The following is a 27926-nucleotide window of genomic DNA, read 5'->3' as shown; positions in this document are numbered from 1 at the left end:
ACTATATGATGAAGGCGGGGCATCAAAATTTGTGTTTCGCACTGAAAAAGGATATGCTTAATAACTCCCCGGTACATGCTCCAAAAAATCCCAAACTTGACATGTATGTTTATCGTCAAGGCCTGAAGCTATCTCTATGACAACATTCAGTTATATATGCAGCGCCACCTAGCCCTTGAGGCATGAAAAAAAAATACCCCACTTACGGTATTTTGTACAAAAAATGTAAACTCATTCTAAGTGTGATAACTAAGTCATTTATGAATATTCTTTTAGTTTCCACCACTCAAAATGTTCACTGGCATCAGACTTATCCAAACATATATATATTTTTATTTATTTTTGATAGCCTCTGTGGACATTAAAAGCAATATCGTGAATGAAGGATATGCTTAATAACTCCACGGTACATGCTCCAAAAAAAATCCCACACTTGACATGTATGCTTATAATCAAGGCCTGAAGGTATCTCGATGACAACATTCAGTTATAAATACAGCGCCACCTAGCCCTTGAGGCTTATATAAAAAAAAAAACCCACATACGGTATTTTGTACAAAAAAATGTAAACTCATTCTAAGTGTGATGACTAAGTCATTTATGAATATTCTTTTAGTTTCCACCACTCAAATTGTTCACTGGCTTCACACCGATCCAAACGTATGTACGTTTCCATTTTGTTTTATTCATTTTTGATTGCCCCTTTAGACAATAAAAGTAACATTGTGCAATGAGTACAACGAGCGATGATGTATATATACACTTTTACAAAAAATACCAATCAGGGCAACTCATTGCCTAAAAATAAAAAAGGACGCTGATTTTTGCAGGTCTTAACAATCACCAAAACCCGTTGAGCTTGACACACACTGGCAAAAAAAATATTCTACATGTAAACGTTTATTCTGCCATTTTCAAAGAAATTTTGCTTCCAATATGCCAGTACCACAACGTGCCAGTACCCTAACGTGCAAGTACCCCAACGTGCAAGGACCCCAACGTGGCCCGGGCTGCGAGGGCCCTTTATAGCTGCTCGCAGCTCTAGTTATTCTTATTATTATTCTTCTCCGCAAACGATCACATTTTTGAGACACTAAACGTGACCGAAAACTCACCAAACTTTACACGCACATCAGGCCTGGCGAAAAATTTGATATTTTAAAGTCGCCATACATGATAACAGAAAAATGGCTCCTTAGCGCCCCCTACATAGGTTAAACGGATCCCTGTCCCGCTACGATTGTCCGACGGCTATGAAAATTGTGTGGCACCTGTAGCACATCCCAATGAACAAAAACCTCTTTGAAGTGTGTACCCTAAAATAGACAGAAAGTGAGGTATGAGTATTTAAATGTCCAATTTTTGCCAATTTTTGCACATTTACAGGGGTCATACTTTTGCCCGCTTCTCCTACACGGTTAACGCGATTGACTTCAAACTTAGGATGGACCATCTCAACACCTGGGACAACATCATTGTGAAAAATGAAAAGTTTTTGATATAATATATGACGGCGGCGGCGCATCAAATTTAGAGTTTAAAAATTCTTACTTCACGAGGCATTGCCGGTTGTACGTTTAATCTAGAGCTACGAAAATTGGTACACATATGTAACAGACTATGACCTACAAAAAACTCTTTTTGAACCATATGCTAAACCTAACAGGAAGTCCACCATTTTGATTTATTTTGGAACGTGTTGCCATTTTTTTGGCCATTTCATTGGGGCCTTATTTTAACGAACTCCTCCTACAGTGTTTATCCGATCATCTTCAAACTTGGTGTGATTCATCTTAAGATGTTGAAGATGAAAAGTTATTGAAAGCTTTGTATTTCGTCGGACGCTGTTGTCATGGCATACACTGTTTGCAAAGGAAAAAAAATATCCTTAAAGAAGCATTGCCAGTTGTACGAAGCAGCTAGAGCTACGAAAATTTGTAGACATATGTAACAGCCCAAGATGTACAAAAAAGTCTCTTGGTGCCCTGTGCTAAACCCAACAGGAAGTCCCCCAGGGGCCGGGCATCACATTTTGAGCTAAAAAAACTCCTCTTTAACAAAGCATACCCGGCTGTACGTTTCACCTAGAGTTACCAAAATTTGTAGAGGTATATAACAGCCCTCGAGGTACAAAAAACTCTTTTTGAACCATATGCTAAACCTAACAGGACGTCCGCCATTTTGATTTACTTTGGAATGTGTTGCCATTTTTTTTGCCCATTTCATAGGGGTCATATTTTAACAAACTCCTCCTACAGAGTTTATCCGATCATCTTCAAACTTGGTGTGATTCATCTTAAGATGTTGAAAATGAAAAGTTATTGAAAGTTTTTTATTTCGTCACACGCTGTTGACGTGGCATGCACTTTTTGCAAAGGAAAAAAATCCTTCTTAATGAAGCATTCCCAGTTGTACGAAGCAGCTAGAGCGACGAAAAATTGTACATATGTAACAGCCCAGGATGTACAAAAAAAGTCTCTTGGTGCCATGTGCTAAACCCAACAGGAAGTCCCGTAGGGGCCGGTCATCACATTTTGAGCTAAAAAACTCCTCTTTAACGAAGCATTCTCGGTTGTACGTTTCACCTAGCGCTATGATAATTTAGAGGCATACATAAGAGCCCACGATGTACAAAAAAGTCTCTTGGAACCATGTGCTAAACCAAACAGGAAGTCCGCCATTTTGATTTATGATGGGATTTGTTGCCATTTTTTGTGGCCTTTTTCAGGGGTCATATTTTAACGAACCCCTCCTACAAAATTTATCCGACTGTCTTCAAACTTGGTATGTTTCATCTTAAGATGTTTAAGATGCAAAGTAATCGAAAGTTTTTTATTTTGTCACACGCTGTTGACATAGCAATGCATCGAATTGCACACCATATTTTGCGTTTTGATTAAACAGACAAAGCATTCCCGGTTGTACGTTTCACCTAAAGCTATGATAATTTGCAGGCAAACATAAGAGCTCAGGATGTACAAAAAAAGTCTCTTGGAGCCATATGCTAAACCAATCAGGAAGTCCACCATTTTGATTTACGTTGGGATTTGTAGCCATTTTTTGTGGCCTTTTTTAGGGGTCATATTTTAACGAACTCCTCCTACAAAATTTATCCGACTGTCTTTAAACTTGGTGTGCTTCATCTTAAGATGTTTAAGATGCAAAGTTATCGAAAGTTATTTATTTTGTCGCACGCCGTTGTCATGGCGATGCATTGTTTGCCAAGTAAAATGCTGCTTTTTTGTTTTGGTCTAAACATGTGCAAAAACTCATGAAACTTTACACACACATCAGGCTTGTCATCAGCATGAATATTTTAGAGATTTCTTATTCAATTTGCAATAAATGGTTCAATAGCGCCCTCTAGACATTTTTATGAAGCTTTTGCAAATGTTTTGTGTTTTATGATTCAGCTAGATTTGTAAAAATTGGGATACCTATCAGCCTAAGACTTACAAAAAGGTTTCTAAAGCCATATGCTGAATCAAAAAGGAAGTCTGCCATTTTGATTTACTTTGGTATTTGTAGCCATTTTTTGGGGCCTTTTATAGGGGTCATATTTTCAACAGAACTTATCAGATCGTCTTCATTCTTTGGCGTGTTTCATCTTAAGATATTTAAGATGAAAAGTTATTGAATTTTTTTTATTTTGTCACACTCCTTTGCTGTAGCCATGCATTGTTTGTGAAGAAAAATGCTTTTTTGAGAGTCTAAATATGGGTGAAAACTCAACAAAACTTTGCACACACACCAGACCTGTCTGGAACATGAATATTTTATTTAGAGATTTGTTGTGCAATTTGTAATAAATGGCTCAATAGCGCCCTCTAGACATTTTTATGAAGTATTTCCGATTATATGATTCAGCTAGATGTGTGAATATTGGCAGGCATGCCGAATATATTCAAAAAGTATTCTATATAGCCATGTGCCAATCCATTTTGATTTTATTTTGTTAATTGTGCATCGTTTTTGGCCTTTCCATGAAACTTTAAAAACACAAAGCATGGCAAAAACGTTTACAATTTAGATGGTTTCCTATTTGACAGTACCCCAACATGCCAGTACCCCGACGTGCAAATACCCCAACGTGGCCCGGGTTGCGAGGGCCCTTTATAGCTGCTCGCAGCTCTAGTTATTATTCTTCTTCTTCTTCTTTTTAGGGCCCGAGCAGCGGCGGCGGCGGTGCCGCTGCGAGGCCCTATTGTTTTTGTAGGAATTCTTCTTATTATTATTCTTATTATTATTCTTCTCCGCAAACAATCGCATTTTTGAGACGCTAAACGTGAACGAAAACTCACCAAACTTTACACGCACATCAGGCCTGGCGAAAAATTTGATATTTTAAAGTCGCCATACATGATAACAGAAAAATGGCTCCATAGCGCCACCTACATAGGTTAAACGGATCCCTGTCCCGCTACGATTGTCCTATGGCGACGAAAATTGTGTGGCACCCGTAGCACATCCAGATGAACAAAAACCTCTTTGATGTGTGTACCCTAAAATAGACAGAAAGTGAGGTATGATCATCTGACTGTCCAATTTTGGCCCAGTTTTGCACATTTACAGGGGTCATACTTTTGCCCGCTTCTCCTACACGGTTAACCCGATTAACTTCAAACTTGGGATGGACCATCTCAACACCTGGGACAACATCATTGTAAAAAATCTAAAGTTTTTGATATACTATATGACGTCGGCGACGCATCAAATTTAGAGTTTAAAAATTCTTACTTCATGAAGCATTGCCGGTTGTACGTTTAATCTAGAGCTACGAAAATTTGTACACATATGTAACAGGCTATGACCTACAAAAAACTCTTTTTGAACCATATGCTAAACCTCACAGGAAGTCCGCCATTTTGATTTATTTTGGAACGTGTTGCCATTTTTTTGGCCATTTCATTGGGGTCTTATTTTAACGAACTCCTCCTACAGTGTTTATCCGATCATCTTCAAACTTGGTGTGATTCATCTTAAGATGTTGAAGATGAAAAGTTATTGAAAGCTTTGTATTTCGTCGCACGCTGTTGTCATGGCATGCACTGTTTGCAAAGGAAAAAAAATATCCTTAAAGAAGCATTGCCAGTTGTACGAAGCAGCTAGAGCTACGAAAATTTGTAGACATATGTAACAGCCCAAGATGTACAAAAAAGTCTCTTGGTGCCCTGTGCTAAACCCAACAGGAAGTCCCCCAGGGGCCGGGCATCACATTTTAAGCTAAAAAACTCCTCTTTAACAAAGCATACCCGGCTGTACGTTTCACCTAGAGTTACCAAAATTTGTAGAGGTATATAACAGCCCTCGAGGTACAAAAAACTCTTTTTGAACCATATGCTAAACCTAACAGGATGTCCGCCATTTTTATTTACTTTGGAATGTGTTGCCATTTTTTGGGCCATTTCATAGGGGTCATATTTTAACGAACTCCTCCTACAGAGTTTATCCGATCATCTTCAAACTTGGTGTGACTCATCTTAAGATGTTGAGGATGAAAAGTTATTGAAAGCTCTTTATTTCGTCGCACGCTGTTGTCGTGGCATGCACTTTTTGCAAAGGAAAAAAATCCCTCTTAATGAAGCATTCCCAGTTGTACGAAGTAGCTAGAGCTACAAAAAATTGTAGACATATGTAACAGCCCACAGTGTACAAAAAAGTCTCTTGGTGCCATGTGCTAAACCCAACAGGAAGTCCCCCAGGGGCCGGGCATCACATTTTGAGCTAGAAAACTCCTCTTTAACGAAGCATTCCCGGTTGTACGTTTCACCTAGCGCGATGATAATTTGCAGGCATACATAAGAGCCCACGATGTACAAAAAAGTCTCTTGGAACCATGTGATAAACCAAACAGGAAGTCTGCCATTTTGATTTACGATGGGATTTGTTGCCATTTTTTGTGGCCTTTTTCAGTTGTCATATTTTAACGAACTCCTCGTACAAAGTTCATCCAACCGTCTTCAAACTTGGTGTGTTTCATCTTAAGATGTTTAAGATGCAAAGTTATCAAAAGTTTTTTATTTTGTCGCACGCTGCTGCTATAGCGATGCAGTTTGCCAAGTGAAGTGCTGCTTTGTTTTTTTATCTATACATGTGTGAAAACTTATGAAACTTTGCAAACACATCAGACTTGTCATGAACATGAATTTTTAGAGATTTATTGTGCAATGTGTGAAAACTCATGAAACTTTGCAAACACATCAGACTTGTCATGAACATGAATTTTTAGAGATTTATTGTGCAATTTGCAATAAATAGCGCCCTCTAGACATTTTTATGAAGTATTTCCGATTGTATGATTCTGCTAGATTTGTGACAATTAGGACAGACCCCTATCAGCCTAATACCTACAAAAAAGTATTATGTAGCCATTTGCCAAACCAAAGAGGAAGTCCGCTATTTTGATTTTATTTTGGGAATTATACATCATTTTTGGCCTCTTTCATTAAACTTTGCACAGACAAGGCATGGAAAAAACTAACATTTTAAATGGTCCTTGTTCCATGTAACAGTGCCCCAACGTGCCAGTACCCTGACGTGCAAGTAACCCAACGTTGTGCTCAATAGCGCCCTCTATGCATTTTTATGGAGCATTTCCAATTGTATGATTCAAGCGATACACAACTAAAGATGACTTGACCTAGATTTGTGAAAACTGGGAGGCATACCTATTAGCTTAAGACCTACAAAAAGTATTCTGTAGCCGTATGCTAAACCTAAAAGGAAGTCCGCCATTTTGAATTTATTTTGGGAATTGCACACCATCTTTGGACTTTTACACTAACAAAGCTTGTCAAAAACATTTTAGATGGTCCTTGTCCGATTTGACAGTTCCCCAACGTGCCAGTACCCTGACGTGCAAGTACCCCAATGTGGCCCAGGTTGCGAGGGCCCTTTATAGCTGCTCGCAGCTCTAGTTATTCTTCTTTTTCTTTGTTATTATTCTTTTCCGCAAACAATCACATTTTTGAGACACTAAACGTGAACGAAAACTCACCAAACTTTACACACACGTCAGGCCTGGCGAAAAATTTGATATTTTAAAGTCGCCGTAGGTGATAACAGAAAAATGGCTCCATAGCGCCACCTACATAGGTTAAACGGATCCCTGTCCCGCTACGATTGTCCGACGGCTATGAAAATTGTGTGGCACCTGTAGCACATCCCGATGAACAAAAACCTCTTTGATGTGTGTACCCTAAAATAGACAGACAGTGAGGTATGATCATCTGAATGTCCAATTTTGGCCCAGTTTTGCACATTTACATGGATCATACTATTGCCCGCTTCTCCTAAACGGTTAACCCGATTGACTTCAAACTTGGGCTGTACCATCTCAACACCTGGGACAACATCATGGTAAAAAATCAAAAAATTTTGACCTACTATATGACGGGGGTGAGGCATCAAATTTAGAGTTTCAAAACTCTTACTAAACGTAGTATTGCCGGTTGTACGTTTAACCTAGAGCTACGAAAATTGGTACACATATGTAACAGACTATGATCTACAAAAAAGTCTGTTGGTGCCATATGCTAAACCCAACAGGAAGTCCGCCAGAGGCGGGGCATCAAATTTTGCGTTTCAAAATTCTTACTTAAAGAAGCATTCCCGGCTGTACGTTTCACCTAGAGTTACAAAAATTTGAAGACATATGTAACAGCCCTCAAGGTACAAAAAACTCTTTTTGAACCATATGCTAAACCTAACAGGAGGTCCACCATTTTGATTTACTTTGGAACGTGTTGCCATTTTTTTGGCCATTTCATAGGGGTCTTATTTTAACGAACTCCTCCTACACTGTTTATCCGATCATCTTCAAACTTGGTGTGATTCATCTTAAGATGTTGAAGATGAAAAGTTATTGAAAGCTTTTCATTTCGTCGCACGCTGTTGTCGTGGCATGCACTTTTTGCAAAGGAAGAAAATCCTTCTTAATGAAGCATTTCCAGTTGTACGAAGCAGCTAGAGCTACGAAAATTTGTAGACATATGTAACAGCCCAAGATGGACAAAAAAGTCTCTTGGTGCCCTGTGCTAAACCCAACAGGAAGTCCCCCAGGGCCCGGGCAACACATTTTTAGCTAAAAAACTCCTCTTTAACGAAGAATTCCCGGTTGTACGTTTCACCTAGCGCTATGATAATTTAGAGGCATACATAAGAGCCCACGATGTACAAAAAAGTCTCTTGGAGCCATCTGCTAAACCAAACAGGAAGTCCGCCATTTTGATTTACGTTGGGATTTGTAGCCATTTTTGTGGCCTTTTTTAGGGGTCATATTTTAACGAACTCCTCCTACAAAATTTATCCGACTGTCTTCAAACTTGGTGTGCTTCATCTTAAGATGTTTAAGATGCAAAGTTATCGAAAGTTATTTATTTTGTCGCACGCCGTTGTCATGGCGATGCATTGTTTGCCAAGTAAAATGCTGCTTTTTTTTGGTCTAAACGTGCAAAAACTCATGAAACTTTACACACACATCAGGCTTGTCATAAGCATGAATATTTTAGAGATTTCTTATTCAATTTGCAATAAATGGTTCAATAGCACCCTCTAGACATTTTTATGAAGCTTTTGGAAATGTTTTGTATTTTATGATTCAGCTAGATTTGTAAAAATTGGGATACCTATCAGCCTAAGAATTACAAAAAGGTTTCTAAAGCCATATGCTGAATCAAACAGGAAGTCTGCCATTTTTTATGGGGGTCATATTTTCAACAGAACTTATCAGATCGTCTTCATTCTTTGGCGTGTTTCATCTTAAGATATTTAAGATGAAAAGTTATTGAATTTTTTTATTTTGTCACACGCCTTTGCTGTAGCCATGCATTGTTTGTGAAGAAAAATGCTTTTTTGAGAGTCTAAATATGGGCGAAAACTCACAAAACTTTGCACACACACCAGACCTGTCTGGAACATGAATATTTTATTTAGAGGTTTGTTGTGCAATTTGTAATAAATTGCTCAATAGCGCCCTCTAGACATTTTTGTGAAGTCTTTCCGATTATATGATTCAGCTAGATGTGTCAATATTGGCAGGCATGCCTAATATATTCAAAAAGTATTCTATATAGCCATGTGACAATCCATTTTGATTTTATTTTGTTAATTGTGCATCATTTTTGGCCTTTCCATGAAACTTTACAAACACAAAGCCGGGCAAAAACGTTTACAATTTAGATGGTTTCCTATTTGACAGTACCCCAACATGCCAGGACCCCGACGTGCAAATACCCCAACGTGGCCCGGGTTGCGAGGGCCCTTTATAGCTGCTCGCAGCTCTAGTTGTTATTGTATTTTCTTGTTTAAATGAGGTCATATTACCACGGCGGGAAATTTGATTTAATAATTTTGTGTGAACCTGTAGGCGGTATCTTATTTTGAAATAACTTGGTCAGAGCCACCAAAAAGCCCAAAACAGGTCACAATACTGCCTACGGGTTAAAAGATTATTTGCCATTTGGTGTGGCCCGTGACAAGGAAGTTTATTGATGAAACTCAACAGAAGTACCCTCTCCCTCCCACAGCCCCTTGAATCAGTTGGTGCTGGTGTCTGTGGTTCTCACTTTGCTTTATCTATCCTTCCCTCCTTCCTCTCTTTAGTTTTTCCTCTGGTCACTTGAGATCTTAATTTATTAGAAGTATGAGGTTTCTGGGGTTGGCATAAGACTCTGGTTTTGTAACCACGCAGGAGGGGTCTTGTTGGTGCTGGACTTCACCTTGATGGATTGGATGTACTGGCTTCTATGGATCTCGCTCTGCCTTATCGATCCTTCCCTCCTTCCTCTCTTTAGTTTTTCCTCTGGGCTCTTGAGATCTCGCTAAATTTGCTGGAATTTAGAGGCTTCCGGGGTTGGCGTAAGACTTTGATTTTGTAATCATGGGGAAGGCAGGAAGTGTTTGGTCGGTGCTGGATTTCACTTTGATTTACCTTTCTTTTCTCTTTATTTCTTTTTTTTTCTGACCTTTTCTCTGGTCTCCTGACCATTTAAACCTCACGACTCTGGCAAGATTCTGAAGTACCTGGTTAAGGCGAAGGGTAATGGGATATTTATAAGGTTTTAGGTGAATGAATGAGTATAAATTTATACGTATTTGCACGCACGCACGCACGCGCACGCACGCAAACGCACGCACGCAAACGCACGCACACATACACACAAAAAAAAAAAAAAAAAAAAGAGCAATGATGACAAGACGTTGAATCGGTAAGACTACCGAATGAAAAAAAAAAAAAAAAGGAAGTTTATTGATAACTTATCATGGATGTTATGTCTCAAAGGCCACATAAAGAAAATTAAAATGCTTTGATGGTTCACATGCCCTAATCTGGCTGGTGTTTCCCGACCAGGATGTACAGTTGGTTTTCCACTTTAAAAATACAGTAGTCCATTGAACACATCAGTCAGTGAGTCAGCTACAAAACAACAAAGGAGTCGAATGAAGTCTCCAGTATTTACGTTTAACCATGTGATTGATGGACCAAGACCAAGTTAATGTTGGTCGGCATGTTAATTTTTGTCATTTGTCGCTGTGTATTCTCAAATATTACAATGGCATGGGCAACAATTCTGCCAAATATGTAATAAGTCTGTATGTAAAATTATGTCAGCAAATTCCCTGAAAAACTCAGTCATGATTTATGTTTACAAATTTCAGCACGATTTGTAACATGCACTCTTCCCCAATTTGGTTTCCTTCCAGGCCCTTGTGGGCACACCTCTGTGTGGAATTGATTGAAGTATAATAAAAAGCTTTGTAAACCAAGTTTCAATTAATCATTCAAATTGACAAGTATACTTGTTAATTACATTTTTTTTTCTTTTGCAACAGGGCGAGATGGGGGAGAATCTGATTATGCTCCACTGTAAATGTCAAAATTGGAAACAACTTTACTGATGCACAACCACCAGTAGATGATATCATTGTCCCATTTTATACAAAATAAACACAGTTTGAGAGTCCATAGAAACAATGGCTGCATTTTGTGGAACCTACATTTTTCTACTGTCAATTATAAAACAACGGCGTTGACATAATATCATGTTCATATTGAAAATGTTGTTTCTCTGAAATGGCTGGCAGTGAATGAGTTAATGAGTCATAGTCTATTTTGGCCGACATTGTGTCCGACTGCTTAGCACATCCACCTCACAGTTGAGAGGTTGTGGGTTTGAATCGGGCTCTGGCCTTAATGTGTGGAGTTTGCATGTTCTCCCCCCTGCCAGCATGGGTTTTGTCTGGGCACTCAATTTCCTCCCACATACCAAAAACATGCGTATAATTGAACCAACTATGTGTGTATATTTAATACCCTGCAAGCTGTCCCCCAAAAATAACCGCTCATAACAAAAAGTGGGAGCGTTGCCAAGATTACTATCACATCAATGTCGTCGTAAAGCTCAGCTACATTTGCCAAATGACATCAAGGCTTTGCTTGTCTGAGAAGCCTATAAAACGCCTCACAGCCCTCCAACTGTAATCGTTAGCAAGAATAATCTCTTGTACAGCCTCTTCTTTGCCAACACTTTTTTTTCCTACCGTCATCATGGAAACAAAAGCACTGTTTAATCATCTGGCTCAAAACCACACACTAATGATGGATTGGGAGAAGGTTTGTCTCATTAGCAATAAGGCAATAAAATGAAACAATGACGACAAATATTATTTGGTGTCAGACTGAATGAATGGTACGTTTCGCCTACAATGGGGAGATAAAGTGGTCAACACAGCTTTGATGCAATCTAATATTCTTTATTGCTTTTCTTATCATAATTAACTGGATCTGGTGGAAGGCCTCCTGGATTTAGGAGATGAGGCTCAAAAGAATGGTTCCGCTCAGCTTATTTTTGCGAAGTGATGATGTTAGTTAAAAAAAAAAAAAAAAAAAAAAGACAGGATTTCATTTTACCCAAAATATACAAATAGAACATTTTCTGTGTTATTGGATTTGTTGATCGTAAATATTTAGATATCAAACGATTTCTAACGTAAATATTCTGGTAATATTAAAAAACATACAAACAGTGGCAATTATTTCAGTGTTGTAAATGGTAAATGCTGGTGAAAAAAAAACGTTTTCCTGTTCCATCAAAAAATTTCTGATCTCAGTTTGTTCAGAAAAAGCTACATTAATTTAACTAACAGACATATTATTTTGACCAACCTAAAGTGCTGACAATGGTTTGCTCTCTTTGATGATGCAATTTAATTGGTTGAGCAGACTTTCCGGTTTTGGAGTCTCCTGAAAAGACGATTTTGGACATACAAAGATTTGGCACAATGCCAGCAATATGTAGTCATTTGAGTAACCAATGAGAGAAAATATATTAACATTTTTTTTCCACTTCAGCCCTTGACTTCAAGGGGATTGAACAAATCTTCAATACATATTTAGGGTTTAAAAATTCCAGGATGTTGGTAAAAGCACCTGCATTAAAGGGACAGCAACATGAAAAATCAACGTTTTGGAGCTTTTAGTCGTGTTAAAATGCTAATTCCTCACCAAAAACATGACCAAGTGGTGTGTTTCTCCATTCGCCCCTCTATGAGAAATTCTAGGTTATTCTGCTCTCCAAGCACCAGCCCCTCCCAACCTAAGAAAACAAGTGATAGCTGACTTTATGATGTCATGAGGTGCGGACGCACCCCCACACCGCCTCTGCAGACTAAACACACGCCCACTTTCTCTGAGACCTCCATGGGATAGTGACTAAAGTAGCTTTTATCAGTAACCTTTCTGTCCAAATAAATTCAAAGTAATCAATTAACCTTCACATTTGCAATGCCAAAGTGCAATGACGATTGTCTGTCTTAAAAATCTGTTGGCTGACACTTGTGTAAACTACAAGTAAAACTTTTGCATTTATTGAGCCTAACTGAACAAATAGTATAGTGGTTAGTATGCTTTGACTTTAAGCAGCAAGTCTCTGGTTCAAGACCAGCTCACCCCCTAATCCCCCTTCTAATTCTCGGGAACTTGCTGCAAGAACCAAGACAAGGGCAGGCAAAATTCTCTTGAACCCTTCACATCCTAGTCACCACCTCCTTTTCTCAGGTAGACGCTAGCAAGCTATGTACAGAGAGAAAAAAACAGCCGAGATTGCAATAGCTTCTTCCCCCTTGCCATTAACTTTAACAGTTGACTCACATCCCTGTGCGACAATATTGTAATAGTGATTATTGTAGCTTCAACTCTCTACATATTTGTATAACTGCTGTTGATGAATATTCCACACCTATGGACACTTCAAGTGCTCAAGGACTTATGTATCATTGTCTAATAATTACTACAGCTCCAATGGCACATTACATTACGTAAAGACTGTACTTATGTGTCACGACCTAAATGTTCTTTTTGTGTTATTGCGCTCATTCTGCAATACTTGAATGCCTCTTTTGTTTTTCTATATACTTGGGGAATACAGATGATTGTGATTCTGAGTATCTTATCTTCTTGTTTCAGTGAATCTCTCAGATGAAAGTGAAGCAGAAGAAACGCTTCCTTCTACCTGAAAAATGTAAGCGAGATGTCTAACAGTGCGGGGGTGTTTGAAGGAATCAATCAAACGCTAAAGAAGCCTACACATTTGTGCTTTGTGGAGCATGATGCGGAGTGGTTTGCTGCCTCCATCCTCTGAGCTGGCAGCAGCACATCCACGGCCCACATAATCCCAAACCGCAGCCTCACATGCTGAAATGTCACCTTTTCTCAGCTATTTAATTGTGAATCTCCAAGACTAAATTTCCTATACGGATTGGCACTGTACATGATTCCACAGGGTGATGCCCCAGAAAGCTAAACTAATATAAATACACAACAGAAACACTGTAACACATAACGGGTTCCACATTTCCACTGAAAACAACATCAGATGAGAGCCACTGACTCATACAACTGCATAAAGGAAGTCACAACTGATCTGTTACATTTTTTGTTTGTTTGTTTGTTTGTTTAAATTCGGGGGGGGGGGGGGGGGGGGGGGGGGGATTAATAGGGAACAATACATTAACATCACTTGGGGGTCTCTTTTAACAATTTGATTATAACTAATTAGAACTTCAATCATAACTATTGCTGGGTCCAGAAGGGAAAATAATGTGAATATATTAACTAAAAGTATGACATTGTGATTTGTAGGCTGCAGTTCCACCGCACACAGTACTGTGGAACTGCTCAGCTTGAAGCGACTCAGTTTGGAGCGGTCAGTTTTGCAATTATTTAAATTTGTACTATGGGAAATTGCAATATTAACAGTAGCCTACATTAAAAGCATCAGTCAAGTGACTGAGGAACATGGAATATATTCTAAGCCACAGAAAGTGGGTAAGCTAACATTAGCATGTGTGTTTAAGTTTGGTCATAAGTAGGTAAGCTAACGTTAGCATGTATCTTTATTTTTAGTCATGATGTGCATGAATCCCAACTAACCAGCTAATGCTAATAAAAAGGGTTACTTGTGAGCAAACCATGCAGTGAAAAAAAGGGCATTTGCTACAGTAGGCGGGATGCCCTGCAGTTATTTGGTGACGTGTCCAGGGTGTACCCTGTCTCATGCCAAATCAACTGGGATGAACTCCAGATGCCCAACAGAGATGAGGGGAACCGTCAAGTCCTTTAAGCAGAGAGCCACACTCTAGTTGACAGGCTCACAATATCATCTGATCTCAACCCAATAATATTATTCGAAGAACAGTATAGGAATTCGTTGGTCATCTGTCAGCTTCCTCTTCCGTCCACAGAGAGAACCACCAATCACGGCTCACAGCACTACCATGCTCAATAGATCTAATTTTACGGAATGTGTGATCTTTTTTCTCATTTATGGGTAGATTTTTAAATCCCTGGTTCTTCAATGTGCTAGTTTTCCTTGAGCCAACACATAAATTAACCCTGACAGTGGACCCATAGCATTGCGCACATGCAACATTGTAACTCAAGGTGATTTATGAATCTGTGAATGCAGGTGCAAGTATGGATGCTGTAAAATGTCCACGTCCTTCAACACATGTTACCGTGATATCTTGGTGATTTGTACTTGCTACTTTCACTTGAGTGGCGTATGAACAGTGAAGACGTGTTTTGGCGAACAAGGATAACAGCATTATTACAGCTGTTGTGAAAATTTGACGGACTGACATAGTAACCGCGGTATTGGTTATAATCTAGACCAGGGGTCTCCAAGTTCGGTCCTCGAGAGCCCCTATCCAGCCTGTTTTCCATGTCTCTGTCCTCCAGCACAGCTGAATCTAATGATCAGCTAATCAGCAAGCTTTGCAGAAGCCTGATAACGATCCTGATCATGAATCAGGTGTGTTAGTGGAGAGAAACATGGAAAACAGGCTGGATAGGGGCTCTCGAGGACCGAACTTGGAGACCCCTGATCTAGACTATTACTATCACTATCTATTGAAAATATACACTATACAGTGAGAAAAGTCAAATGCAAAACACAATTTTCTGGAAACATGCCTCAAAAGTTACATAAAATGTTACAAACAAGTGTTTGATGAGCATTCCTCAACTTCCTCAGTCTTTTGTACCACCTATCCCAGCTTTTTTGGAATGTGTTGCAGCCATAAAATTCTAAGTTTATAATTGTTTGCTACAAACAATAAAGTTTATCAGTTTGTACATTAAACTCATTCACTGCCAGTCATTATAGAAATTTTTTACATTTCCAATACTCACGTGATATTCCATTCAATAATTATATATAAACCGAATCTACCAAATAACAGAATAGACTCCCTACTTTTTGTCCCGTCCCGTTCTTTTATAATTGACAGCAGAAAAATGTAGGTTTGCCAAAATACAGCCATTTCTCCCATGGACTCTGAAACTGTGTTTATTTCCTATAAAATGGGGCAATGATGTTATCTACCGGTGGTTGGGCATCAGTAAAGTTGTTTCCAAGTTTCATATTTACAGTGGAGCATGCTCAGATTCGCCCCCATTTAGCACCGCTCTAAAAAATACAATTGACAAGTATACTTGTCAAAGGCAGTGAATGAGTTAAATATCTTGAGGCCGTGTGAACCGCATCATAGCGAGGGAACACTGTACTCAATTACCGGTTAATATAGGGTGAACATGATTTGCAAATCATTGTATTCTGTTTTTATTTATGTTTAACACAATGTCCCAACTTCACTGGAATTGCGTTTGTATATGAAAATCATAGCAATTTTCTCTATTTTTATCCATTTGTAAAACATTGTTTAATGTAGAAAATCATTTGAATGGATAAATTATAAGTAAACATACAAACACAAATATCGAGTGGAACAATTTTCAAAGGATCTGGTAGTACAACCAGTTTTCAAGGAATGTGCACAAGCAATGTAGTGTAATATACAAAGTTGTTTACATCTTATGCTCCACAGGCAGTTCCGTAAACATGTATTTATGGTGTAGCAGTGCGGCATATGCATTAACCTTCATTAATTTTTCACACATTAGTGTAGTGCGTCCAAAGTCACTCTTGTCACACAGATACTGCGGAACTAATTGTATTTTGGAACGCATTTGACGGTGGTCATCCGGTGGAGTCCTGCCCAAGGCTTGAACTCATGCTGCTATGCCACCCTATGCGTTGAGTTAGTGCTAACCAGCAGGCTAAAAGTCCAGGCTATGACTCACAGGCTAACTCACTACGCTTCAGGCTCTTGAGGCTTGAGCTCTGATTAACATGCTTTTGAACCGCACGAGCTGGCAAACGTTACACATGCACACTTTAAAAACCCGAATAACACCCTCGGGTTACCTCTTTCACAGTTGCTCAGGGCTCAGGTAAGGACCAATCACAGCTCACCTGTTATCTGAGTTTGTGACTTTGGTCATGTGATGTTCACAAGATGAGCCATGATGGGTCGTTACCTGAGCAACTGTGATGTCATTTTCAGTCAAGTGGCAAAATGGCCACAACCTGAGAGGAATAACAACTGGTGGCTTTTGCTGCTTAGTTCATATTTTACAAATGCAATGTTAATCAGAATGCCATGTTTAGACTAGTGGTTATTGTATTGTAAAGAACATTGAAAGTGTCCTCAATATCAGCCACAGTGCCTTGAAAGAAAGATAAAAAATAATATTTAAACTAATTTTGTTACAAGAACAATATGCACGTACCTCCATTATTATTGTACTTGTCCATTTATAAGGAAATATTGGTTTTATACAAAAAGTACATACTGATGGGGATCTGAGATTGCAACTGGCATCAAAATTGATCTCTAGAAATTCCTTAACTCATTTGCTCCCAATAACGTATAAATACGTTTTTAAAAACGTGTCCCAAAGACGTATTTATACGTTTTTTTTGTGTGTGTTTTTTTTTTTTTTTTAATGCTAAATACAGAAGGTTTTGATGCAGCCTCTCAACTGCAAAGAACGGTTGCAGAAAAGGTAGTTATTACACAAACGGCCAGCAGGTCGCAGCAGAGCAAAAGCGATAAACCAGGGACATCTAGAAAAAAAGCTAAATTACTTCCAATTTTAAATAATTTGTGAAAACTGATGAAACTTAGCTCTCTTCTAATGCTAATTGCTGCAAAACGGAAACAGATAGAAACATACTTTTTTTTTTCCTGATGAGAGACTTTAATCTTTTTTTGATAGGTTCTGTGTTTTTATAGCAATAGAACACAATATTCTGTGGGCCTTGCAAAATCAGTCAAAATTCAGTAAAACAGCCGGGAGCGAATGGGATTGTTTCTGTGAAAATGGCTGGGAGTGAAAGAGTTAAGATGAAAATGACCAAAACATTATTCAATTATGTTTACCATAAATGCTTTCCAAAAACAGTTAATGATTCATCTCTTCACTATAAATTGGTCATAATAACTGGCAAGTCTGGCATACACTATCTATTAATGATGTAATTCATCCCATTGTCAAAACCAATTTGATTTACTTTATTAAGATATTTTACTCAGTGAAAATATGGTGAGATGACGTCACTATTGTGATTACCTAAAAACGTTGGTCTCAGAAACACAATATTACACAATAAAATGCAGCCCCACCCCACTCGCCTTATATGTTTCTGGATTAAAACATCATCAGTTCAGCTTTCTATTTCGGGGACTTTTTGTCTAGCCTGTTGCATAATTTCAGGGTCATTTGAAGAGTGACGTTTAAGCACATCGCAGCACAGATTTGACACTGATGACTAAATGTTGTGGCTTGCCCAGATCAGGGACTCATCAGACTCACTATCTCAGATGGTGCATTCCGGTCAGAAGATATTGCTTTAACTATAAATTAGGTCACCCAAATTAACTGAACTGAAATGATAGTAGCAGTTAGTTGTGCATGGTAACACACAACCCTGGCCGTCTATTTGCACTACAGGTACACTACTGTATGTGTAATCTGGTTAAACACCTGGATTGGTTTAATTTAATCATAAAACTAAACCATCGCATCACATTATTCTAAAATACTACGTTGCCAAGGCGTCTAGCTGTGTTGTTTTTTAAAGCATAGCATTTTTTTTTTCTTTAATGGCGTGTGATTGTTTCTGCAGGCAGTGAAATGGCCGGCTACGTCATCATCCATCATGTTACTTAATACTTACTTAATCACACACGGCCTCCTTAAACGAGCCTCTGATAGTACAGTCAGATTCCTCCAGAGTGACACCAATCTGCATACACCGACCGTGACCGACGCGATGTTTGAAAATGAACCTTCGAACGACCGCTGCGTCGAATCATTCGCCCATTCATCATAAAACCCGAGCCAAAAGTGTCCGAGCGTCCAAGATTGGCAGCCGAAAAGAAGCGGTGGGGTGGCTTACCGTCGTTCTGGATTCGGCTGTGTGGATGGAGCAGAGGGAGGGGCGGTGATGCTGCTGGCTGCGGAGGAGATCGCAGGATCGGCCTGCTCCGCTCAGCGCTGACAATGCTACATTCACGGACCGCTCGGAAACCCTAGTAGCCCAAGCTTTGTTTGAGGTTGTATTATGATCCTCAAATATTGTCATATTATATTATGAATTGCTCATAGCATGCCTGACATTATTAAATGTATGAGAGAAAAGGGAACGTGTATATTTATTTGCCACATTGCAAGTAAGCTGTCCCGGAAAGTACACGTTCAATTCATTCCTTGCTGCGACCAAGCACAGAACTGAATTTACTACGGCTGGGTATTGCCGCCAACCTCACGATACAATACGTATCACGATACAGGGGTCACGATACGATACGTATCGCGATACATATGTATCCCAATACATGATCTTCAAGGCGATATGTATCCCGATATTTTACATGAATTTACTTGCATTTTATAATAACAGTCATATGTATACCTAAAGGATATGTTTATTATGCTGGATGACAAAAATGTTTTTTTGTTTGTAGCTCTTCTGGTTTACCACCAAGCGGCATGCCTGGTCTAAATGTGCACGCACATTTAGAGAGCAGAGCAGGGGGCAGTTTTCACAGACGCACCAGGAAAATGTATTAATAGGCATGAGCCGATATGAGCAAAAATATCAAAGTATTAAAATTACAGCTCTAAAATGTGCTTATTTGAAATATTTGGGGAAATAAAAACAGCATTTTTTTTCATATAACACATTTTATTGTTTTTTAAATCAAAATATAGAAAAATTGGTACATTGAGACACATGCCATGTTAAGTTTATAAGTAAATAAATGTTATTCTTCCTCTGCTTTAATTTTTCTTAGCAAGACAGTGTCCAATCACTGATGAGCTATTTTTGCATTAATTGAAGGCAATTAACTTCAAAGACGCTGCTGGTTTTTACTTTTTAGTTACAATGCAAGCTGCAAAGGCAAACGTTAACTGCCTATTTAAAGGGCAATATCGATTCCGACGCCTGCGAATCGATACGTGTATTGTAATGAGGCCCGCAACGATATATTGCCGTATCGATTTTTTGAGCACACCACTAGAATTTACTCATATTTTCTCAATTTAAATAGCTGTTAGAGCCCCTCAAAAACACAATTTTAAATAAAAAAAAAATAAATAAAATAATAAAGTTGCCTATCTTTGCCTATACATAAAAACAAAGTGAATGCAAAAACAAACTTTTTCTAAAGACACAAACGCACACAATATGTATATAGTAATGTAATGTAATGTAATGTAATGTAATGTAGTAGCCTACTGCGTGTTGATTCGTGCCTTTAAAGGGCGCTAATTAGTAATGTCAAAAGCGCTGATTCCAGCTCCAGTTGGCTATTTATCACACATTTAGTTGAATGTGAGCATCTTCTCTATGCTCCTTGCAAGTGTCAAGGTAAAACTTGTGCCAATTAAGCCACCTACTCACCTCTATGACCTTTTCAAGACCAACGTATGTGGGTGGCGCCTCTGCAAATGCGGTGTTCTTGGGGCCATTTTCCTTCATTTCCTTCATTTAATATACTCCGGTAAATCTAACAATCAGTTTTAGTCCGCATGAGTCAAATTCTACTAATACCTGTCCAAAAGAATTACGTTATTTATTGATTGATTTATTAATTTGTTTGTGTATTTTTGGATCATGTCATATTTTTTTTATTGCTGACAATTGTCAAAAATTGGTCGAATTTGACCTGGGCAATATAGAAGAGCTCTTCGTGGCCTGAATAATAATATGCAGTAAAATTGGGTGGTCCATGGCAGACCAAAATAGTGGTGCGTGTAGATTTCCACATGATTCATCCGTGTGACGCATTCAGATTGTCTGTTCTGTGAAGGGAACTTTTCAAGCAGCTGTGAGTCAAACAGCTGGTGGTGGAAGAGGGACAGAAATAAACCAGCGGAACAGACTCCAACTTCAAATATAAATCATTATTAATTATCCATCCATTTTCTATACCGTTTGTTCTCATTAGGGTTGTGCGTGAGCTGAAGCATATCCCAGCTGACTTTAATTCAGCTAAATTGCATGAGTTTAGAATGTGGGAGAACGCCAGACTACCCAGAGACAAGCAGAAGAATATTCTACCCGTGACTAAGAATGAAAGCACATTTTACAAGATGCCATCAAAACATGTGAGATGATTGCATGTCATTCTTATCTGAGACTTTGAATGAAATGACATAATGGCCTTAAAAATACTATGGGTAGGAGGAACTGCGGGTGAAATTCCCAACTCAGCATGGCTAATGTGCTCTAGTTTTGGATGCAGGGCTTTTCACCACCATACTAAAGTTTGGCAGCATCATAGCAGCAACTCTGAGAGAAGACACTGAAATTCAAATATGTCACTGGTCGAGGCAGTACAGATGCAGCATCATCTCAAGTATCTACTGTATATGTGTAAATGTCAGACAGCTGCCTTGTCCGGCTACATGGCTTGCCGCACCCTTCTGTCCAAGCATGTCATGTGTATGTTTAAATGGAATTGAGCAAGTTAAGTGTTACTTTATCACCATTTGTGGCATTAGTGGGAAGGGGGCAGGTACTGTTTCCCCCACTGAAGGTATACCATACTATAGATATCTATAGGAATTCTGCCCGGCAACAAGCGTCCATGGAAACGTGCGCTGTAATCAGTTGGAGGAAATGTCACTTTTCAGCCCAGACTGTATTGTATGCCAGCAGTAGAGATTGATGATTCATAAAATCCTCAATCTCATTCCAAATACAGCACAAACTTTAGCAGTATACCAAATGCATGTACCGTATTTTATGTGTTGCATTTAGGTCCAGATGAAAGATAGTGGGGGCAGGTAGACTTTCCTAATGGAGACCAGTGCCTCCACAGAGTACAACTGATCAATATTGTTGAATTATTAATAGACAGACATACTGTTGGATGTGCCCAGGTCAGCCACTATACACTATGTGTTGTATATTTTTAAAACATACCATTCATATATGATCTGTGGAAGATGCACAAAGAGCCATTGCTTTTGGTATACTAAACCAAATCACTCACATTCTTCATAACCAATCCCTTACGTTTCAGATCAGAATCTTTGTTTACTGTCTCCTAGACATCCGGACTTGCAGCAATCAACTGAAACACTGATTCCTGTAAGTCATGGAGTGTGGAACACAAATCCATAACAAAACATTCTGTTGGCTCAGAGAGGGAAAAACATATCAATAATCAAAAATTGACTTTACATCAGTTGTAGTCAGGCAGACTAATAACGTGGTAATGTTGTCACACCCAGGAACTACATTTGCTGACTTGCTACATTTTAATGCCCACCCTTGCATTTGCCCACTTCAAAATGTTTCTCTGCCATTATATATGAGTCAGTGTTTTGAGAGTAACGTACCTTTCTGTCCAGTAGGCGTACAGTATGTATGAAGAGATATTTCTTCTTCTCAACCACAGGTATCATATCAAATCGACAGTAGCCTACGCCGAGTGGTTGGCCTGTTGTTGTGATAGTTCACTGCTTAACAGGCCATATTGGATGTGTCGTATCTGTTCATAAGCTAATGCAATGAGATGGGCTAAAATATAAAGTGACAAACTCTTAAGTAAATTGGCACTACTTTGGTAGACAGGCACACATGTGCAAGTCTAGTTAACCGTGTTGGGGAATTTGGCAGATCGTGCTGTACCTATCTGGGCACACCGGAAGACCAGAACATCCATAAAAATAATAGTAATAATAATGTTTAGGAACAATCATAGTAGTTACTTTGGAGCAGTTTTGGTCATGTAAATAGGAAAGACTTCTGGAGGCCATTTTTCCCCCACCACAATTCACAGTAATATGCACTTATGGGACGTCAAAGTATTTTTGTCATATATAGTCCACTCATAATCGATTGATTGGTTCTTATTTATCTCATACAAGCGCAAAAATTAAAACAGCATGACAGAGTAAAGAGATAGAAAAAGGCACATATGACAAATGCAAGTTTAATAAATTCTAGATCCGTAAAAACATAAATGAAATGAATTCTATATTAGAAGATTATTAAGTGCAACCCTCATTGGCAATTTTAGCAGGACAAGGTTTTACAATGTGTTTGGCCAGGCATGCCTGTTCAACCATTAACATCATCATCATCATCATCTTCATACATCAACGAAGAGAGCAAACCATTTGCAACACTTCAGATGGGTAAGTTTTTTTTGTTTTTGTTTTTTTTTGTTTTTGTTTTTAAATGACATCCACACATGTGGACTGATCAAAAGTATCGGTATAGATTTTTTTTTTTTTAAATATGGAATTTAACAAATTGCGACTTATTATATTTTGGCACCAAAACCTTGTAGGTCACATTATGGCAAATTTAATATTTCTTTCAAAAATCTATATTGGTCAGTCCACGTATGTGGGTGTCAATTTTACAAATTATGACCAACCTAAACTATTGAAAATGGCTTGTTCTCTTTGATGATGCAATGTTCATGGTTAAAAAAACAAAAAAAAACGTGATTTTTTTTGGGGGGGGTCTCCTGAAAAGTGATGATTTTGGATGGCACAAGGTTTTGGCCCGACGGTAATAATGATAGATTTGCCAATAATTCGTAAAAATGATACCCACACACGTGTGCACTGAACAAAAGTATAGATTTGTGAAATTTGCCAATTAAATTGTGACTTATAGATTGCTAGATAAAATGCAACACATTCTGTTGTACATATTTTGTGTTGCACACCACCCAGACAACCATCTCACACACATGCTGGCATTCCAGCAGAGATGTCAGAGTGAAAAGGGCACACCAACTGTTTCACACCTCTTGAGCTTGTGGGGGTCAACACATTTTGTTGCTGTAACGGCTAAATGCAGTCAAAAGACGATGTTCAATCTTAATCCCAAAAGAAATAAAAAGATTGGTCCATCTCCAAGAAGCAAATGAATAATGACGTATGATTCGGAGCCAATGGTAGGATCTATTGTAGACATCATTCAGCCTAGAGTTTGTGTCTTGCACAATAGTTATTGGCTCCAAAGACTTCTGGTTACAACAGCCAAGAGTTCATTTGAGATATGTTATCATTTATTATAGTGTATCTATTGCATTGCGCTTAAAATATTACTTTTGTGTGATGCATCTTTAAGTAGCTATTATTATTATCCATCCATCCATTTTCTTGACCGCTTCACAAGGGTCGCGGGGGCTGCTGGCGCCTATCTCAGCTGGCTCTGGGCAGTAGGCGGGGGACACCCTGGACTGGTTGCCAACCAATCGCAGGGCGCTATTATTATTATTACTAATATATTGTCATTATAATGATTATAATTATAATGCTTTAGAAGAACACTTGCAAACTAACTAGTTCAATTACTTCACGAGTTCAAGTTCAACTAGTTTAATTGCAAACTATTATGCATAATGATTTTCACCAGACATCTCTCAACAAATAATATTTGCTGCATTCAAGGAAGTGATTACAGTCACTGTTTTCCTCCCCCTTCTCTCTTGGCAGGAAACGTGATCCCCCATGTGGCCAGATTGTTTCATCAGTCTAGTGCGAGCAGTGGAGATGCAGCCGACTGAAACAGTAATGGCCATGCAGTGATGGATGCCTGATTACTTGATTACCGCACGTCTCACTTTCATTATGACGCAGCAGTTACCGTGCTGCGGGAAATGTTTGGGTGCCTGCATGGTGATAAAATACAGTAGAGCATGGAGAAAAATGGAAATGGATTAGAAAAGACAATAAGGTGTAATGTCTCAGGTCATATTTTATTAATTGTTCATGGTTGGCTCAATGTTTGATTGGTGCAGATTATTTGACATTGCAAAGATACTACACAAATGGACGGACCGAGCAATGATACAATGAACAATCGCTTTAAATAACATTTTTAACACAACTAACCTGTGAGTAACTTAACAATAGATATAACATTTTAACCATAAAGGGACACCGTAATTTTTCCACCCCCTGATCACCTCACACATTCCCTGGACTGTCCAGTCCATGGGTCAATGAAAAAAAAAAAAAAAAGAAGGAAAAAAAAAAAGCACACCCACGAGGGTGCTGGAATGATGTAAGAGCTGACAAGAATATGTGAGACAATCCCAGCCGGCCCAAATAGATTACTCCAACATTACTGTATATATGTGAACGAACAATAATCAGTGCAACAACTGCCTTAAATGATTCCAAAACAATTCAATAAAAAAAATAGACCTTATTCTTCTGGACGTTTCTGTGTGTGCTTTGAGCCTGTCTGCCATGATGACAGCACAGCTCGCTATTAGTATTCAAGGCACAGACAAGGAAGAGGGATAGAAGCAGGCAGGACACCTCTGCACGGATTCCCTAAATAAATATTAAGCACGAATATATAGCTTAACCCCTGTGGGCATCACTAACATCAAAGCCCTAGTGGGGCTTTTCAATACAAGGGTGGATGAGATTTCAATGGCCAAAAGGAGATCAATTTTTTAATGCGACTTTTGCATGTCAGCAAGCAGTTTAGATATTATCACTGGATGCTAACCAGCTGAACTTGGAATGAATATACCTTCCATAGACCCAATACAGATCCAGTCAGGCAGAAATTTCATTTCCTCATATGGAAACAAACAAAGACATATTTTCTTCAGCATATACTACTGTAAGTGCTATGTGGATATTCATCTCTGTCCAAGCATGAATTTTCAGACTAGTATTGCCTTTTTAAAAAAAAATATAAAATACCAGTTTTGAAAGACAGGTTACCGATAAATTAAAAATCAATATTGGACTTAATTAAATACAGAGTTAACAGAGAATAATTAGTACTGAATTCAACAACAACTGCGTTATGAAATAGTAGCTTCAACCAACCTTTGACCTGTGAAGAAAACTGAGCTGTGTGTTTGGTCTCAAACAGCTGTAGCTCCTTGTTCAAGTCGCAGACACTCAAATCAACATTCCAGGAGAGCAAACCTGGTAGATTAAAATAAAAGCGTGAATAGTATAGATTAGAATGTACCACGTGCTCAGCATTTGAATGTTGCGTAGTTATTAGATTTTGTTTGAAATGATTGTGATCATAGATTTTTATTTTCTTCCTTCAAATTTGACAACTAAGGAGGGCATTAGCAACACATTCGTTTCATTTTTATTTTGACTGAAATAAAAATGATTTTAAAACAATGTGGCAATCTATTTCTGAATGTTCTGAACTCCCACTTCCATGTGTTGCATTGAGCTGAATGTCTATATCGTGTGCGGAGGTTGAGGATCCAGATGCATGAAACATGGGAACCACGGCAGGGATACATGGAGTAGGCTACTGAATTCTCAATTTATGAACGAAAACACTAACAGGGGTACTGGGCAAGGCTCCAAAAAAAAAAAAAAAAAAACACTCAACAAAGTTCTGAAAAGACCAAAAATCAAAACAAAAGAGTGGTGGCAACAACAATGATCCAACGAAGACGGGAAAAAAACAGGAAAGTAAGCCACACGAAAGCCCGTGGAAAGATTTCAACAACAATGGCGGATAGCCGCGTCGTCGTCGTTTTGTGCAACCTCCTTAGCTTGTTTATGCTTTTACAGGAAAATGTTTTGCATGATGTTGATGTACTTGAATCACCCTTTTTTATCACTTCTCCTGTGTTCGTCTCACTGAGCTGTATATATTATTGGATAGCCGATTGCCCATACATGCCGGTGCAAAAAGTTGAAGTGACAGGGCAGCCATCTTACTCCTCCCATCTCGCGAGCAGACTACTGTTTAAACTACTTGGAAGACCTCTTTTTCTTTTATTGCTCAATTCCTAGACCCCAATATTAGATTTGGCACAATCATCTTTTGTTGATTTAGTTATATTTCTTTAATAAAAAAATATATATACAAGTTTCCTCCTGTAAACGTCATTAAGCATATAATTTATAAATGTATTTAAGGCAAGTTGTGAAATGTCTGAAGTCCTCTTGTTTATATTTAACAAATTTAAACATCATAAATGATGCTGTTTCTACTAAGTACTTTCTCAAGTGTTCTTTAATTTCGATACTGTAAAATGAGGAGATGATTGGATGACACAAGGGAACAGGTTGACGAGCACAGGTGCAAACAAAACCTAACGAGCAAGACAGGACACAAAGACAAAACAACAAACCTGAGCATGATATACACAAATCATAACAATGGCGTTAGCGATGACGCTCTACTTCTGATAGTTTTTCTGATCTTTCGGCTGCAAACAGTTGAGCATGAATAAACAGGACCTCTGTTGGGAACAGCAGTGCACAATTATACAGTTGTCCTTATAGTGGTCAACATGTTGTTAATGAATAATTAAACAAAAACATTTTTATATTTACAGTATCACCAATTAATCGATTATTATGCCCATGTAAATTGTACATTCCTCCATTTACTTGAAATGGTGCATGGAAAAAGAGAAGATTAAAAAATCCAGTCTTCATGCCCTTTATAGAAAAAAAACATGAACACAATCATATTTTAATATTTTTTATTATTGGTAGTTTTTAGTGGGTTTATTTGCTAAAATAAGTTTACAGATGCCTAAACAAACAGATTTTTGCTGAATATTCACTATTATAATGTCAATATGATTTTATTGAGTGAACTGGGTTGAAGGTTCTTTTTTGTCTATTTTTCACATACCAGTAACTGAATATTATTTTCTTCCTAATACACTTAATTTTTACAAGTTAATAATTAATAACCTTAGCAGGTCAATTGTCAGCTCATTTTCAGTCTTACCGTCTGTGATCTGTTTTTTGGCAGAGTCCAGGTGATCGCTGATGACAATCTGTCCAATGACAATCAGCATGCGATATTTGTTGTGCTGTAAAGCAGCTCCAGCATGTTGCTTATCGTGGTGCTGAACAGGCTCGGCTTGCTTTGCCGGAGTAGCTACGACAAAAGGCATTTCCATGGTAACAGTGCCACTAGTGGACGCTGAACTCTTTTCCATCTCCATGACAACTGTGTCGAGAGAATGGATGCAGAATAAACTGGGAGGACTTGGGGGTGTGGCCCTGGTGGAAGTATCATTTTTAA

The 27926-nt window shown here is 38.5% G+C and overlaps 1 protein-coding gene across 2 annotated transcripts in view; it reads right to left on the bottom strand.

Moving 5' to 3' along the window:
* Nucleotides 1-27861, bottom strand: part of map1aa (microtubule-associated protein 1Aa) — a 63187-nt gene extending 35326 nt beyond the window's left edge. The window contains exons 1-2 of one of the 2 annotated variants that reach the window (XM_077519179.1): nt 27627-27861; nt 25733-25834 (exon numbers count right to left, since the gene is read on the bottom strand). In XM_077519179.1, coding sequence (XP_077375305.1) covers nt 25733-25834; nt 27627-27846 — 322 coding nt within the window. In that variant the 5' untranslated portion in view covers nt 27847-27861. Of the gene's footprint in view, nt 1-18803; nt 18924-25732; nt 25835-27626 lie in introns of those variants that run through there. The other variant, XM_077519180.1, reaches the window with a different exon arrangement.
* Between the last annotated feature and the right edge of the window lie 65 nt (nt 27862-27926).

Source organism: Festucalex cinctus, chromosome 4 (genome assembly GCF_051991245.1).
Source record: "Festucalex cinctus isolate MCC-2025b chromosome 4, RoL_Fcin_1.0, whole genome shotgun sequence".
Classification (NCBI taxonomy): domain Eukaryota; kingdom Metazoa; phylum Chordata; class Actinopteri; order Syngnathiformes; family Syngnathidae; genus Festucalex; species Festucalex cinctus.
Note: the sequence above shows the minus strand (reverse complement) of the source record. Positions and strands in the feature narration are given on the sequence as shown.